This window comes from Girardinichthys multiradiatus, chromosome 9 (assembly GCF_021462225.1).
Source record: "Girardinichthys multiradiatus isolate DD_20200921_A chromosome 9, DD_fGirMul_XY1, whole genome shotgun sequence".
Taxonomy (NCBI): domain Eukaryota; kingdom Metazoa; phylum Chordata; class Actinopteri; order Cyprinodontiformes; family Goodeidae; genus Girardinichthys; species Girardinichthys multiradiatus.
This window is the reverse complement of record NC_061802.1, coordinates 6,239,154-6,253,870: the sequence shown is the minus strand read 5'-3', so window position 1 is coordinate 6,253,870 and position 14,717 is coordinate 6,239,154. Positions and strand designations below refer to the sequence as shown.

Here is a 14,717-nt window from a genome sequence, read left to right as displayed (position 1 = left end):
GGACCTTCCAGAAGGACGCTGCAGTCGCTTGTTTGTTTGTGGGCGGGGCTAAAACAACATCATCAATTGACTGTGTCAAAATGTCCATCATTAACTCATGATCATGTATACTACATTTGAAGTGGATCAGATGATGAATGAGGGAGATATAGCCCTTGAAGTGTCCTAGGGGGTGCTGTTGATCCAGATTGAAATGTAATCCAATAGAGCTGTTTGGGGGCTGACAAAGATCAAGCATATTCAGTTTGGAGTGATTCGGACCATGCATGTGTAATTTAGAGCCAAACGTATGGCTGTGGCGTGACATCAGAATTCGCCACGCCATCATAGCCACACCCTCCAGCTACAGCAGTAAGTACTGGCGACTGTCTAAGACCATTATGTTATTTGTTACTTGGGACAGTTTGACATTGATTAGGTGAACATCAAACATTGAGTCTGTAAAGGAAATCGTGATACTTCCTGTTCTCAGGGGGCGGGGCTTCGATGATGTCAGCATCTGATCAGTGAATATTGTTGAGATCAATCCCAGAAGGTTTCTTTTGTCTGTGACTTTCCTTGTAGGAGCTATATCAATTTAGTGTTTTATGGCGAGAAGTCATATTTTGAGGCTTGGCCACGCCCACACGCTGTCATGTATCTAAAAGGTTTTGATAACTTTTAATCCCCCATCCCTTAACTGCATATAGGCCAAATATGAAGTCGATAGCTCAAAATCCCTAGGAGGAGTTCGAGGTGAGTAAAAGTGAAAAACGGGCAAAAATCAGCCTTTGACCCAAAATGGCCAACTTCCTGTGCATTTTAGGGCATACCCCCAAGAGACTTTTTTTCTTGTTTTGAGGAGTTCTAGCATTGTGCCGAATTTCAGATCTCTACGACTTACGGTTTGGGCTATCTCACATTTGGGGGCGTGGCTATGTGGTTTGGCCACGCCCACTGATGACGACATTAAGGATCAAGAATTTCACGCGGGGGACAATTTTGGGTGAAGTTTGGTGAGTTTTGGGGTATGGCAAAGTCCCCATATTGCCCCGCAAAGAGGCAACGGAATAATAATAAGAATTCTAGCGATCTCCGTCCTCAGTGAAATTGAGAATCTGTGGCAAGACTAAAACGTTTTTCTTCAAATCTCTGTCCAATCTGATTTTGCACAGAATAATGGGCAGACATTTCAGTCTCTCAGTGCACAAAGCTGGAGGAGACATGCATCAGAAGACTTGCAGCTATAATTTACGCAAAATGTGTGTGTGGTGTTTGGATACAAATGAAACCATACATTTTTTAGATGCTTATCAGTAAAAAAATCCATATGCATTTTCTAACCCCTTACAATTATGCTCTATTTTTTTTGGTCCGTCATATAAAATCTTAAAATACACTGAACCCTGTTTTCACATTTGAGAAAATGTGAAAAATTTAAATGGGTATGAATACTTTCACACAGTTTAATTAGTTTGTGTGCCTTGATCTAATGACATGTCAAGTCAAGTCAAGTTTATTTATATAGCGCTTTTCAGCAACAAGGCACTCAAGGCGCTGTACATAAGGAAAAACATTACAATGATGCAGAAAATCAAATAGAGGTAATGAAAAAAAAAGAGAGAATAGAATGATGGATAAGAAAATAAAAGGAAAATTGGACTGAAAACTTAACTAATAATGTTTAGATAGTAAAGTGAAAGGCCACTCTAAACAAATATGTTTTTAATCTTGATTTAAAGCAACTTAGGGTTTCGGCGCCTTTACAGTTTTCTGGGAGTTTATTCCAGATTAGTGGAGCATAAGAACTAAAAGCTGCTTCTCCATGTTTGGTTCTGGTTCTGCAGAGTAGATTTGAGCCAGAAGACCTGAGAGGTCTGGGTGATTGATACACTGACAACAAGTCTGTAATGTATTTTGGTGCTAAGCCATTCAGTGATTTATAGACTAACAGAAGTATTTTAAAGTCTATTCTCTGAGCTACAGGGAGCCAGTGTAGGGACTTTAGAACCGGGGTGATGTGCTCCACTTTCTTAGTTCTAGTGAGAACGCGGGCAGCAGCGTTCTGGATCAACTGCAGCTGTTTGATCGACTTTTTAGGCAGACCTGTGAAGACACCGTTGCAGTAATCAATTCTACTAAAGATGAACGCATGAATTAGTTTTTCAAGGTCCTGCTGAGACATTAGTCCTTTAATCCTGGAGATGTTCTTTAGGTGATAGAAGGCCAACCTTGTTACTGTCTTTATGTGCCTCTGAAGGTTCAGGTCTGAGTCCATCACTATACCCAGGTTTCGAGCCTGACTGGTGGTTTCTAGCTGTATTAACTGAAGATGTGTGCTAACTTTTATACGCTCTTCCTTTGCTCCAAAGATTATTACTTCGGTTGGTCATTGTTAGGAAGTTGTTTAACTGTAGAAACACAGCTTTTTCAAAAATCTTGCTGATGAAGGGGAGGTTTGATATAGGCCTGTAGTTCTGTAGCTTGTCCAAGTTGCTCTTTTTCAATAGAGGTTTGATAATTGCTGTTTTCAGGGCCTGGGGGAAAGCACCTGTGGTGGGACCCACAGCCATGGATTACAACATCAAGATGCGGTACAAACATTTCTGGAACTTTCAAAATAAATTGAATTAACCAACTTCCAGCACAACTTAGAAAAAGGGGGGGGGGAGAAACAATGGACTTCCCATGATGCCGCTGTCTGTATAAAAGCCAATGAATCAATCTCTTTCGCCCGGACCCTGCTGCGGAGCTGGCAGGAGAGGAACAGTGCGCTAATGTCTCTTTGCAGGCAAACAGACATAACTCTTCAAACTGGATCCAAGAGTGTTATAAGATCACGCGATCATATGCACTAAGTTAAGTACGGATGAATTGTTGTTAGAGTTCCCAGCAGTTTCCCGGTCTGAAGGAAGACAATGGGACGCATCACCATGGTGATGTGCAGTTTGGTTGGGGACAGAGCGAGCCGTCCCACCCAACAGCTACGGAGGTTAGTTGAAGCTAATCTTTTGTTCACAGTGGATGCCTTCTTCAAACTTCGTCGTCGCCCGGACAACTTCTCATCAGCATGGTTCATACGAGGTTAGGTTTGGCAAAGTGGTAGAAGTGGTTTAGAATAAAATAATCTAAACGTTTTTCATTTTATGAAGTTTGGTTTTGTTTGTGTTGAACTCAGCTATCTTAGTGCTAGCAGGCTATCTGCTCAGCACGTGCTCAGTTTTGTGTTCTGTGTTTGTGTGTTTTAAAGTTAAGACAAACTTTATTTGAAGGGTGATTTTAAACACAGAAGATCGGCCAGAACGCACCGTCCGTGCTTATGCATTTTAACCTTTTTATTAACGGTAGTTTAAAGGTGTGTGTTTGATTCTGGTGCTAAGCTATCAGCCTCCTTTGTTAGCTTCAACTGCTAACAGCTAAGGACACGTGTTTGCTGCCAAATAATATTTACCCATAAAGGTTTAGTTTTCAATCCAGTAAATAATGTGTCCCTAACATCATTTTACTAAATTTGATAACTAAGTAAGCACCATTAAGCCCAATTTCTCCAGAAAGATTCGGCTCTTTTCCAAAATATTTCCTTAAATATTTTACCATTTCCTTAATATTTCTTTAAATATTATTTTAATAAATAAAGACAGCTAATGAGACACCGTTGAGAATTAGTCATCCAGAAGGTTGGTTTTATTCAGCACATCATTCTTAAAACATTATTTTATTAAAATAATATTTTATCAGATCTTGCATTGTGATTGGTTGTCTAAAGATATGCTGATTATTGTCTAAGTTAGTTCCAAGACTAACTTAACTTCACTTCCAGATTCTTCAAGATAATCCTTGGTTCTCAAACATAAACATTGCATGGTAATGTTGCATCACTCTTTCGGTCATGATTTTCAACCATCTTTGATCAACTTGTTTATATTGTACATAGCCCATTAGTCTTCCCTATTCTTTAATTCTGCTTGGTAGTTTAGTTGGATTGTTTTAGCATAGTAAAGAGTTTGTTGATTGAAATATGTTTGACTTTGGGTTGACTTATTTTTTTTCATAAATTCTTGTATTTTAAGAAATTGTGTGAATTCATTCCATGTGTTTGCAGAGTTTTGCTGTTCAATAATGTCAGAGCTTGGCTCACCCTTTTCGATTTTGTCCTAATTCCATCGCCTTACTGGGCTGGTATTCACAGGACAACCCTTAACAGACCAAAATATTATTTAATAAAATATTAAAGTATTAAATATAAAATAATATATTCATATTCATAGTCACAACACCTGACAAAAGGGATGTGTTTATTATTTGTGTTAAATCAGATGTTATGACAGGCAAAGCTTTCGTAAGGAAATCTGTGGGTAAAACACTGAGACTGTTAACCTCCTCTAGTAGGGAAGGTGTTATCGTGGGAGTCTGGGAGAGTTGGAGATTTTGGTTTTTACGGTTGAGCTGGAAGATGGCGGATTGGTAAAAATAAACCTGGCAAAATTATAAACGTGGTGTTTATGAATTGTCATGGTAGCAGAGGATGGTTACCAATTACAGAGTACCGCCGAAGTTTGACGAGGCTAGGCCATACGAGTGCTGGAAAAATGAAGTTAGTATTTGGAAGCTTGTTACGGACTTGGATCCGAAAAAACAGGCTCTAGCAGTGGCGCTGGGACTCGAAGGGAGAGCCAGAGGGATTGCTTTGGAAATATCCACGGAAGATCTGAACAAAGATAACGGTATGGAAACCTTGCTTACTAAATTGGACGCGGTATTCCTAAGAGAAGAAAATGACCGCGCTTATGAAGCGTACTCCTATTTCGATATCCAAAGACAACACAATGTCAATGGCGGACTACATAATAGACTTTGAACAATGATACAACCGTATGAAGAAGAACAATATGACCCTGCCTGACGCTGTGCTGGCGTTTAAACTCCTGGACACGGCTTGTCTCGAAGAGAAGAATAGGCAGCTTGCTCTCACAGCATGCACAGATGTGACTTTTGCGTCTATGAAGTCTGGATTAAAGCGGATTTTCGGAGGAAAAACCAGTGCACCAAGCAAAGGCAGCGAGACACAATATGCCATTTTATTTACAGAGCAAAGATCAGAATCACTTGGATCAGCTATCATTGAAACTGCCTGCACACATACTGTTTGTGGTGAAAAGTGGCTGGTTAGTTACATAAAAGACCTGAGTCAAAGCCAAATTGATAAACTGCTGCAAACAGAATATCCAAGCTGCGGACCTTTCAGATTTGGAGATGGTCAGGTAGTACACTCCAACAGAAAAGTGAAATTTCCTGCCAAGAGCGGAAAAACAAAGCGTCATATTGAGACAGAAGTAGTTTCTGTAGATATTCCATTATTGCTGAGCAAAATGTCTCTAAAGAGAACTGGAGCTGTTTTAGATATGGAGAATGACAGAGTTGTCATGTTCAAACAAAACATTCCTCTTGAGTTCACTAGTTCAGGACACTATTGTGTGGACATTAGAGATGAAACTATAAAAATGAGTAGCAATGAAAGTGAAGCCCTTGTCGTCACAGCAGGAATGTCTATAAAAGAGAAGGAAAAAGTTCTCCTGAAGCTGCACAAGCAGTTTGGCCATGCCTCGGCAGATCGTCTGCAGAGGCTCATTCACAGCTCTGGAAAAACTGAGAAAGACTGTTCAATCGTTTTACAGAACATTATTCAGGACTGTGAGATATGTCAGGGATACAGCAGGACCAAGCCCAGGCCTGCTGTTGGTTTGCCCTTAGCCTCAGAATACAATGAGACAGAGGCAATGGATTTACATGAGTTGGAACCAGGCGTATGGTATCTGCACATCATCGATCATTTCACACGCTTCAGCGCTGGAAACATTGTGAGGACCAAGAAACCCTCTGAGATCGTCAACTCGTTCATCCACTCATGGATAAGTGTACACGGTGCTCCCAGACAACGGTGGAGAGTTCAACAATGAGGAAAACAACAATGGCAGAAAACTTTAAAATTGAGACAAAGACTAGAGCGGGATACAGTCCCTGGAGAAATGGACTGCTTGAGAGACACAACATGACACTGACTGAGATCCTCCTGAAGGTGAAAAGGGAAAATGGGTGTGGTTGGCAAACTGCTCTAGACTGGGCTCTTATGGCCAAAAACAGTATGATCAATGTGCATGGTTATAGCCCACATCAGCTTGTGTTTGGTCGCAGTCCTAATCTCCCTTCTGTTTTGACTGATAAACTACCTGCTCTAGAGGGTACTTATGAGTACTAGAGTAGGACAGCACTTAGCAGCACTACATGCTTCCATGAGAGCCTTCACAGAGGTGGCATGCTGAATTTTCAGAGACAGCAGGAAGAAGAGCTTAGTTGCTGTATGATTTCTAAGGTTTTGCAGTTTATTTGGTGAAATTGGGAAATTATGTCAAAATCAGTTCTAGTTGGAGACAACTTTGGTACTGGAGTTGATGTGGATGTGCTGACTGCCCCTCTGATCTTTTGTTTTTTTCCAGGGAAGAAGTTAGCAAATTAATTGCAGGCCCTGGTAGAGTGGAGTTCAGATGCTACAGTTACAGGGGGGTTTGTTAACCTGTCGACCATGGCAAATAATGCACGAGCATTGTTAATGTTTTTGCTGATGATCTCAGAAAAGAAAGATTCCCTTACATTTTTCAGTTGTAGGTTATATCTGTATAGTCTCTCTTTATAGATAATATAGTGAACCTGGAGTCCAGTCTTTCGCCACCTGCGTTCAGGTTTTTGACACATGAACAATTATTTAACAGACATGTTGTATTCAAGCATCCATACCACTTTTCTCCTCCTTCACTCTCCTACCTTGGTAGGCCTTTTTATGTCCTTCAATCAGGTACTTGAGTTCGGAACTGTAGGATCGCATCTTATGCTGCATCTCGCTACGAACAGCTGCCATGTAGCTGTCCTCCATTTTACTTGTGCAACAGCTGGGCCCAGTGTGGACACACACTCGAAGAGGCTCCCCTAAAAGGATAAAGGAAATATCAATAACAAAGGCAATAATTTGTGCAAGAACGGTGGAACGGAATTCATGAAATAACCAGAATTATTGAAAATGTATGTATGAGGAACACTGTTAGCACTTGTTCCCCCCACATTTGACCACCAACTGTTCTTGTTGATTTGTCAGTCACTTCAGGGCTTCACCAAACTAATTGTATAGTGATCCCTTTGGGAGCCGATAGGATGACAAGGGTAGAGGTAAACTTTTCACACTCATGCCAATCCCTGTGGTGTGCATGAACTGCTGTGTCTTTGTGCATGTGTCCCCATTGAGTAGCCTGACATTTATCTATGGCTGGAAACCAAGCTGTCAAGCAGCTGACTGAGATCAAGGGGAAGAGAGACATCAGAGGCACAGACAGTTATGTAGCATGCACTGACAGCAGACCTGTCAAACCTTAGGCTATTCTTATTATTGCTTGCTGACAATGGACTGTATTATTGAGAGGGTTGCTATTTATTGGTTATAGTACGTTGCATTTCACTCCTGCAATTTGGAAAACATGATATGTAGAAAGCTGCAAACAGACATCATGTTCCAAACTTATGTTTGGCATCAACATTTTCAACACCTGATGCAGAGTTGCAGATTGTGTGCATGCAGCTACCTACAGGAGTCTTCATTTGACAGTATCACCACTATAGCCACCTTACGCAACAATGACAAAGCCAGTTTTTCTTTAGGCAAATAAAAGATCTAAGAAGTAACAACCAGCCTATTGATTTACTGTTTAACTTTATTTCTTACTAATAACGAAAGACACTCATGACACCATTATATGCCCCTTGTCAGCTTGCAAGTAAAATGCACTCTATTTGGTAAAGATACATAATTTTAGCAAAGTGTTCTATATTAAAAAAATGGTTAAAACTGGCTAAATAAGAGATCTTGTATTTCAAAACACACTTCTTAACCATTGAGCTGTCAGTTCCATCTGCTGTGTTAAATCTAAATAATTAAAACTCTCACAGCAGCACAATTATTCTTTGAAAATGAGGGGGCTGCAAATGATCCACTTATAGCTCTTTCCAGCCCAGGATAAGGAGGATGCATTAGAAGACTGCTAGAGGGACTGTTGGAAATTGGATAGCCAATGTCCCTTGGCTGCTGCAACAGTCAGCTAAACAAATTAACTTTCGAAGCGTTTATGCCTGAATTAGGACACAGTTTATACCAGAAAATAAGAACATTAAAGAAAACTGAAGCAACATTGTGCAAGGTCTGTACAGCTAATACAGTATCCTCCACATTTATTGGCACCTTGGGGTAAAGACGTGCAAAACGTCTTAAAAAGTGTCTTTCTTCTTTTGCAGTTAAATAGGCTATCCTCCTTTCATCATTCTCACAACTATGCTTTGGGTTCGATGAACTTAATTACTACGGGAGCCATTTGTTGTCATAGTTTCAGTTGTTTTCAACTTCATAATAATTGTCTTGTTATTTAAATAAGTTGTATAAAAAGACACAACTTTATTTCTCACATTAGATTACACTAAACCTATTCTGTTTATGTTTAATTAGTTTTATTTTCTACATCCCAGAATAATGAAAGAATATTTTTTAGAGATTTTTGTTACATTTAAGAAATTTCAGAAATGTACGTACACTGGGATTTCGTTGACCTGTAAGCTTCTGATTTAAATGGAGGCACACCTTTGGAAGTATTTTAGGACAGACCATCAAACACACCGCTTCCTTGTGAAACATTATTTGAAATTCAAATGAAATCCAGCAAAGTACCGGGAAGAGAACTGTGGAGCTCCAGTACCCTGGTTCTTCCTTGGGAATGTTTATTGGTACAGATGCCTGAAGTTGCCAGATTATAATTAAAACAACTATATTGTAGTATAAACCCCAGAGTGTTAAGCCATCACACTTTTCAGGAAGGAGAAGGGTCTGCATCTGAGAAATGAATGAGTTTTGATGCAATGTGTGCATATCAACCCAAGTACAAAATAAAACAACCTTGTGAAGATGCTGACTGAAACTGATATAAGTGTCATTCTCCACAGTGAATAAGGTCTTCTGCCAACATGGGCTAAAAGGCCACTCAGAGAGGAAAACGATATTTCACAGGGACGATATGTTAATTTTTAGTGACAGGTCCTGTGGTTTGACAATACCAAAATTAAAAGTATTCATCATAAAGACCATCATTAGATTTGGAAAAAGCAGGAAGGTTAAAAGCTTCAGAGCAAAATCCGAACTGTGCAGTACCTGGAAGGGCAACATCATGTTGTGGAGATTTTTTGCTCCAGAAGTGTCTGGTAAGCTTCACAAAATAGATGGCATCATGAAGACAGAACATTATCAGCCAGAAAGTTCAAGTTTCGGTGGTAATGGGTCTTCCAAACTTCTGCAAACTATGGTGCTAAGCTTGTCAGAGTATCAAAAATGTTTGACCCAAGTTAGGTAAAACGCATGTCCACTAAATATTAAAGAAATGTATTTAAACTTTTTAATTTGAAGGGACGTTTACAAAAAGAACTACCAAATATTACCTTGCTTAACATTCAGGGATTTACCGAGACTGTTAAGGGTGTGACTCACTCTGACAGAAATTACTTCTTTAAAAAGCAACTATTTCTTAAATTGGATTTTTTTTAACCACTGCTGGGACCCACAGCCATGGAAACAACATTAAGACTCCGGTACAAACTTTTCTGGAACTTTCAAAATAAATTGCATTTAACTGACTTCCAGCAACTGAGGAAAGGGGGGTAGCAGTGGAGTTACCATGATGCCACTGGCTGTATAAAAGCACCCCCTTTCCAATGGTCCGATCTCTTCACTGCTCCTCTGCAGGACCAGGATAGGGGAGGCCCAGCGCGCTAATGTCTCTTTGCTGGCAAACAGACATAAACTCTTCAAATGGATCCAAGGATGTCATAAGATCATGCGATCATATGCACAAGATAAGTAGAAATAAATCACTGTCTGCGTATCCGATGATTTTCATTCATGAATGGGGTAATCAAGGTACAAGCATTGCTTGACTGTTCTCTCTGAGATCTGCAGAAGCGAACTGTTTCCAGAGAGTTCCCAGCACGACGCTGAGTGCAGCAGTTTCCCAAGGAAGGACAACGGAGACTGCATTACGGTAGTTAACGTACAGTGTGGTCAGCGGACAGACCGGGCCGCCAAGCCACTGCTCCGGAGGTTAGCTGGCAGCTAACCGCTTTGCTCACGGAGCTCTCTTCAAACTTCGTCGTCGCCCGGACAACTCCTCAGCATGGTTCATACGAGGTTAGGTTTTGGGCAGAGAGATAGAAGTCATAGAGAAAGATTAATGATCTAAACATTTTTCATTTTATGAAGTTTGGGTTTGTTTGTGTTGAACTCAGCTATCTTGGTGCTAGCAGAATATCTGCAGCACACGTGCTCAGGTTGTGTTCTTTGTGTGTTTTTAAAGTTAAGGCAAACTTTATTTAAAGGGTGATTTTAAACAGAATGTTGATCATAACACGCCATCCGCGCTTATGCGTTTTAACCCTTTTATTAACGGTACTTTTTTTTAAGGTGTGTGTTTGATTCTGGGGCTAAGCTATCAGCCTCCTTTGTTAGCTTCAACTGCTAACAGCTAAGGACACGTGCTTGCTGCCAAATAATATTTACCCAGAAAGGTTTAGTTTTCAATCCAGTAAATAATGTGTCCCTGACATCATTTTACTAAATTTGATAACTAAATAAACACCATTAAGCCCCATTTCTCCAGACAGATTCGGCTCTTTTCCAAAATATATCCTTAAATGTTTTACCATTCCCTTAATATTTCTTTAAATATTATTTTAATAAATAAAGACAGCTAATGAGACACCGTTGAGAATTAGTCATCCAGAAGGTTGGTTTTATTCAGCACATCATTCTTAAAACATTATTTTATTAAAATAATATTTTATCAGATCTTGCATTGTGATTGGTTGTCTAAAGATATGCTGATTATTGTCTAAGTTAGTTCCAAGACTAACTTAATTTCATTTCCATATTCTTCAAGATAATCCTTGGTTCTCAAACATAAACATTGCATGGTAATGTTGCATCACTCTTTTGGTCATAATTTCCAATCATCTTTAATCAACTTGTTTATATTGTACATAGTCCATTAGTCTTCATTATTCTTTAATTCAATTCAATTCAAATTCAAAAATACTTTATGAATCCCAAAGGGAAATTAAATGTTGTTATAGCTCATATTATGTAGGTTTCTTCGAAGAGCCGTTGTAGATGCTGATGGCTGTGGGCAGGAAGGATCTCCTGTAGCGCTCCGTCTTACAGCAGATCTGAAGAAGCCTCTGACTGAAGACACTCTGTTGTTGTAGGACAGTCTCATGAAGAAGATGATCAGGGTTCTCCATAATGTTCTTCATTTTATGAAGAATCCGTCTTTCCACAATGATCTCCAGAGGTTCCAGAGGAGTCCCCAGAACAGAGCCAGCTTTTTTTTATCAGCTTGTTGAGCTTTTTTAAGTCCCTGGCTATGATGCTGCTTCCCCAGCAGATGATGGCAGAAGAGATCAGACTTTCCACAACAGACTTATAGAAGATATGCAGCATCTTGCTGCAAACACCAAAGGACCTAAGCTTCCTCAAGAAGTACAGTCTGCTCTGTCCCTTCAGCTTCACAGTTGCATCTCCACTCTAGTCTGTTGTCCAGGTGAACACCGAGGTATTTATACTCCCCCACAACCTCCACTTCTTCTCCCATGATAGAAATAGTTTTTGACTTATTCCTGTTTCTCTTAAAATCTACAATCATCTCCTTTGTTTTAGTCACGTTCAAAATGAGATGATTGTTTCCACACCATGCCACAAAGCAGTCCACCTCCTTCCTGTACTCAGCTTCTTGTCCATCTCTGATCCACCCCACGACTGCAGAATCATCCGAGTATTTCTGCCGATGACAGGAGTCTGTCTTGTACTGGAAGTCTGAGGTGTACAGAGTGAAAAGGAATGGGGAGAGTACAGTCCCCTGTGGTGCTCCTGTGCTGTTGACTACCTGGTTAGACTCATAACCCTTCAGTCTCACAAACTGGTCTGTTTGTCAGGTAGTCTTTGATCCAGGAGATTGTTGAGGCCTCCACCTGAGTCTTCTGGAGTTTCTGACAAAGCAAATCAGGTTGGATTGTATTAAATGTTCTGGAGAAATCAAAGAACATGATCCTCACAGTGCTACTGGCTTTTTCCAGATGACAGTGGGTTTGTTGAAGCAGGTATATGATGGCATCTTCAACTCCAACTCCACAGCGATAACCAAACTGAAGGGGGTCCTGATGGTTTACTGTTTGCTTACTCAGGTGGGCCAACAGGAGTCTCTCTAGGACTCAGTTTTCTTTGGTACCGGAACAAGACAGGAAGTCTTCCACAACACCGGAACCTTCTTCTGGGCCAGGCTAAGGTTGAAGAGGTGCTGCAGAATCCCACAGAGCTGCTCTGCACAGGCCTTCAGGACTCTAGGGCTGACATGATCTGGACCTGCAGCCTTATTCTTATTCAGTCTCTCCAGTTGCATCTTCACTTGACTTCTTGAGACACACAGGTGGAAGGGGGAAGCAAAGGATTTTGCTTCCCCCTTTTTTTGAATTTGATCAGAATTCTGCTTGGTAGTTTAGTTGGATTGTTTTAGCATAGTAATACGTTTGTTGATATATGTTTGACTTTGAGTTGACTTATTTTTGTTAATAAATTCTTGTATTTTAAGAAATTGTGTGAATTCATTCCATATATGTGCAGAGTTTATGCTGTTCAATAATGTCAGAGCTCGTCTCACACCTTTCTATTTTGTCCTAATACCATCGCCTTACTGGGCTGGTATTCACAGGACAACCCTTAACAGACCGAAATATTATTTGATAAAATATTAATATTTAATATTAAATAATATTCTCAGATTCATAATCATAACACCACTGAATAAATGAAATTAAATTAAAGGTTCGATTTTTCCAGATTTTTTAATGGGACATTATGCTACTGCAATAAATTGTTTTTTAAAGCTTTTATTTTTAACCAGTAATGCTAATAAATGCATAGGGAGCCCGGTGTGAAAATCACTGTAGATCTGCTTACAGGAACAAAGTTCTTACTCAACAATATGGAGTTTGAGTTGTCACTGAGCTGGCTCCACTTTGCACATAATATATTTAAAGAGCACAAGTACATCTATTTGGTAAAAAGCTTGTTCACCCCACTACTGTCCCACAAAATAAGGCGTCATTTGCTAAAAATGCAAAACTGTTATCTCCTCTAAATGCTCGCAATGCATCTAAAATGAAATTGGTTTGCTTAAAAAGAATTTATTTGTTCTCTCACATACATACATAAATTGTCTCCAGTCTTTTTACTCAATTTTTGGCAGAAATATCCATTATCTTCCTCTGCCCATTAGGAATTTGCCTATGTCTCACAGTGAAAATAACAAACAGACCACCAATGCTGCCACTATGACTAACGCTTTACATAAACAAAACTAAGAGAAGCATTGTGTAAGTTTTAAATAATTACAGGAATAAATTAGGGAGATTTGCCTAAATTAGATTATGAAGAAGTGGAAAAAATAGAATATAAAAAATGTATGACATTGCAAATAAGTTATTGTATATGAAATTGTTTGTATAAAAAAAATGCTAACATTTAGAGTTGCCATTTTTTTCTTTTTTAAGTAAAAAATGCCTCACCACTTTCATTCCTTAACACAACCCAATCTCTCCGAGATCTCTTACGTTTCTATTGAGTAATCTTTAGGAATATTTTCTTTTAATGATTATTCCAAAGCTCTTCTTTGGACGCTGGCTGTGTTTTGTTCCAGTCTGTCCAGATTCCCACACTGTTTCAATTATTTTCAAGTCTGTTCTCTGAAATAGGAAAATCCATAGTTCAACTGGATTTTTGATAAACATGTGCAGGCCGTTAAGAAAACTTAAGCCTTCATTAAACCAACATTTCAGATAATTACATTTTGGCTTAAGATCAGATATTTTTATTGGCCGGCACAATAGTTGGAACACATGATATTGCAATATTATTACTAAATATTTCGATGGGAGTATGAATCACAGTTGACCCCTTTTTCCTTCACTACTCCTATATATTTTCCAACACTGCAATGTTCATAGTCCTCTCACTGAACTTTATGACCTTGTTCACTAAGATATATACCAGGTGTGATCATAAATAAGGGTTAAAATCTTTCCAACTGGCCCAATAACTTATTAGCAGATAGTGGCACAAGAAACATAACAGCTGACCAAATATTACATCCTAGCAGTCCTTTTGGATTGTAATTTTGCACAATTTCCTATTGAGATAATGATTCAGATAAATATATTCTGCAGCTCTAACCCATCTAAACAGCCCAGTCTCAGCACCAAACCAAGACATACCTTATATAATTTTTTTGCAGACAGCAGTAAGTATAAAAATACTGAAATTTTGATTTTCTAAGACCTTTCAGTACGGCGACAGTTTTGTCCAATTTGGAACTGAGAGCATTTCTGATGAGGCTCTGGTAATTGGAAAATGATTAACTGGGGGATGTCATATACCACTCTAAAGTCCAGTTTTTTTGTCTTTGAAAAACTATTTTGCTCTAAAATTACTTTTACATCATGTTCAACTAGTTTGTTCAGATGTGCCAATTAAAGTTTGTTTTATTTTCTGGTCTGATTTATTGAAATATATTTAACGACACATACTGCATATAAAGACTTTGCGTATATAG

General features: G+C 39.2%; 1 protein-coding gene across 2 annotated transcripts in view; it reads right to left on the bottom strand.

Moving 5' to 3' along the window:
• The window catches only part of LOC124873343 (glypican-5-like), a 107,893-nt gene that overhangs the window by 89,929 nt on the left and 3,247 nt on the right, over window positions 1-14,717 (bottom strand). For both annotated transcript variants that reach the window (XM_047373913.1, XM_047373912.1), the window contains exon 2: window positions 6,799-6,960. In XM_047373913.1, the coding sequence (XP_047229869.1) occupies window positions 6,799-6,907 (109 nt within the window). In that variant the 5' untranslated portion in view covers window positions 6,908-6,960. The remainder of the gene's footprint in view (window positions 1-6,798; window positions 6,961-14,717) is intronic.